Genomic DNA, 3,258 nt, shown 5'->3' on the forward strand with positions numbered 1-3,258 from the left:
TTCTTGGGTCTTTCTCTACCCTAGTAAGCAGCTTATCTCATAGAGTCAGTGCAATAACTCTATGGATAATGCTATACATCCAAGTACTAGGTCTAACTAAGTTAAACAATAAGACTTGGAATAATATTAGCCATAACTGATTTTTGTTATGTTAAATAAACTTGGTTGAATTTGGTTAAAAAAAAAAAACTTGAATGTGTAGCATTATTCTAAGTGTGTATATATATATTTCAATCATTATTTTCTTTCTTTTGATATATTTCCCTATTTGAATATCGCATTCTTAATTCTAAATTATGGAACAAATAGATCTCTAAGTTCAAAGTAAAATGAAAAATGCTGGACATAATGCTCAACGATTGAAATTACCATACAAATTCTATATTCCATAAAATAAATAAATAAATATATGCTTAAAGACAATCATGGCCCTTATCATAACTTTGTACCTCAAGAATATTACTATTTAACAAAAGCCAGCTTCTTTTACAAGATATCATTCATTCTCTGGTAGAACGGGAGAACTTAAGACAGAAATTGAGTTTGGCAGAAGCTCCATGATATTTATACCTGTGCATTCAACATTCTTGCAATTGTGGGGGGGGAGAGGGGGGAAAAGGAATAAAGTTGACCACAAAGTTTAAGTGGGAATCTTCCTAGAACATATCAATAACCAAAAAGGGTCACATTTTAGTGAGCTTTTGGATGAAAATAGACTATGGAATGTAGTACCTAGAAGTTTCAAGGTACACCAAATGTGATAACCATGTCTACCATAGAACGAAGATGAAAGCATCAAGTAATCAGAAAATCAGACAAAGATGGTAAAAATAAGCCATGCCGGGGAACCATTATTCTCATTCAACAATTTGTAAACTGTAAACGGGAAAAAGTACACCCTAAAGAAAAAGAAAACTCACCAAACAGAACAATAGTAAACATCCAATTTCTTTTCTTCTTTTGTCACAACACACAGCACAGTAAGTGAAAATCTAAGGAGGAAGAAGGAATCCAGCTAATCTAATTGAATAGACTAGCATTGCATGATGTGTGATATTCAATAATTTTATGTCGTCTAAACCAACCAACCTTATGAGCAGCAGCATCAACTTTGGCGAGCCCTTTGGCTGTGACTGTGAATGTCCTTATGGTAGCATATCATTGCTATGAATAAGAGAGTTGCATTGGCTGTGACGAACCACAAGAAGTGATCGGCCACGACCCACAAGATGGCTTCGAAAGCAATCAGAGTGGAACAGATCAGGAGAGTAGCAGTCGCCCTGCTGGGATTGGGTGTTCTTGAAGCAATGAGAGAGCAGATTTTAGCAACGTGGTAAACCAACATTGCTAACGAGCGCTTTTCGTAGGGCACAGGTAAAGCTTCACGCAAAATTGTAGTTGCGTCTTCAACCAAATTCACAAAATTGTGTAAGCTGCCACCTTCCGTGCTTGGAATTCCACTGCAAAATCAGCATACACTACTATGATTAGCGAGTGGTAACCGTGTCTCTCAGTTTTGATTTTCGATGAAATCTAAGTATAAAGTGAATTTTTTAATAATAAAACAGATAAATCTTAATTACCAAAAAAAAAGATAAATCTTTAAAAAAAATTGTAATGGATTTATATATTTTAAAAAATATTAAATAAATCTTTCAAAAATTAAAATACTAAATTTATATAATATAATTCTCATCACCATTGATAAGGATAACTAGGACAGGACTTCTGATTTTCATACCTTGCCAACAGTTTATTTAGATTTATTTATTTATTTATTTTGTCAAAAAATTGACAATTCTTCAAAGATTTGTTTAATATTTTCTTTCTTAATTTCATAAATACATCGTAAAAAACTTTTCAAACACTTTTTTAATACTTTAATTTTCAAAAAAAAAAAATTCTTAATCCATGGTAAAATTAAACGAGGGGCAGAGGAAAACCAAATCAGAAAAGAATGAAAATACAAGAGAGCAGCTTTACGCAAGAAATAAGTGGTAATCTCTCCTCAATAATTCCTTCTCAAAAAAATGCTTGACTATTTGGATATATTTTACTATAATTTTTCGATGAAAATTAATATTAATATTAATAATTGTTATAAAAATAATGAATGAAACAATCACCAAACACAATGAATTAATCTGAATAATTTAACTTACCTATAGTCTGCGGTTGGAATCTTAAGAAGATTAAAAAAAAACATCACTTTCTTCAATAAATATGAAGATTTTTATTTCTTAATACGTTTTTAAAATAAAAAGGTTTACCAGACGTTAGTTTAGATAAAACAATATTTCCTATTCTACTATATTTGAAGGTTATTTTTAATATGTATATAATATTTTTGCACTTTCACCGTGCCTTTGTGAAGGATTTGGCGATTTGCTCAAGGTTGTTTAATACTTGTTGACTTTTGCAGTTAAAAGCCAAGTCATGCAAGGTAGATTTGTTTAAAAAAATATTTAGAGGAAATTATTAAAATAAAATGATTAATTATCATTAAAATTATAATTTTCGTAATATATTTATTCTATTATCTTGATCTATGAGTGATTAGATTTTTACCTTTTAATTTATCAACCTAATTAAGTTATATAAATATTTTTGACATAAAATATTAAGTGTAAAATATTTATTTATTTATCTTTATTTTCATTATGTAAAATATTTTGTGACTTTCAAAATGATTGACTGGTCTATTAGCAGCATATCAGATTATACTGTATACACGCTTCTTTGGATAGAAAATAATTCTGTAATTCTTTTGAATATTAAACGGGTCAATTTAATTAGATTAACAGAAAATTAGTCCTAAGACATATCTGATTTTTAACATAAAAAATCGATTGAGAGCAAACCTAAAATAGGTTAAAGAATCGGTAAACCCAATTTTTTTTTTAAGCAACGAACCAATTTAAAATAATATAAAATTAAAAAATATTCTTAAAAAATATATTTTATATTAAAATATATTATTTTATTTTATCTAATTGTTTAAATATTTAAGTTTATCCATTTAATAGCGGATTTGATTTAATATACAAATCATTTTAAGCATTTGTTTTCTTAGAAGACTTTTTCTTTAGGAAAAAAAAAATATCAAAGTCACCTCTTCGAAGATTATTGTTACTAAATAAAACTATATTATTTGAGTTTGATTCTTGAAATATAATTGTGTATACTTTTGTTTCTAAAAGTGTTAAATATTCTAGTTTAATTCATAAAATTGTATTTTACAGATTATGTTACTACCAG

General features: G+C 28.3%; 1 protein-coding gene across 1 annotated transcript in view; it reads right to left on the reverse strand.

Moving 5' to 3' along the window:
• LOC107610977 overlaps positions 312–3,258 on the reverse strand; it is a 3,808-nt gene continuing 861 nt past the window's right edge. The window contains exon 2 of the mRNA XM_016312974.2: positions 312–1,460. Within this exon, the coding sequence (XP_016168460.1) occupies positions 1,106–1,460 (355 nt within the window). The 3' untranslated portion in view covers positions 312–1,105. The remainder of the gene's footprint in view (positions 1,461–3,258) is intronic.

Source organism: Arachis ipaensis, chromosome B01 (genome assembly GCF_000816755.2).
Source record: "Arachis ipaensis cultivar K30076 chromosome B01, Araip1.1, whole genome shotgun sequence".
Classification (NCBI taxonomy): Eukaryota; Viridiplantae; Streptophyta; class Magnoliopsida; order Fabales; family Fabaceae; genus Arachis; species Arachis ipaensis.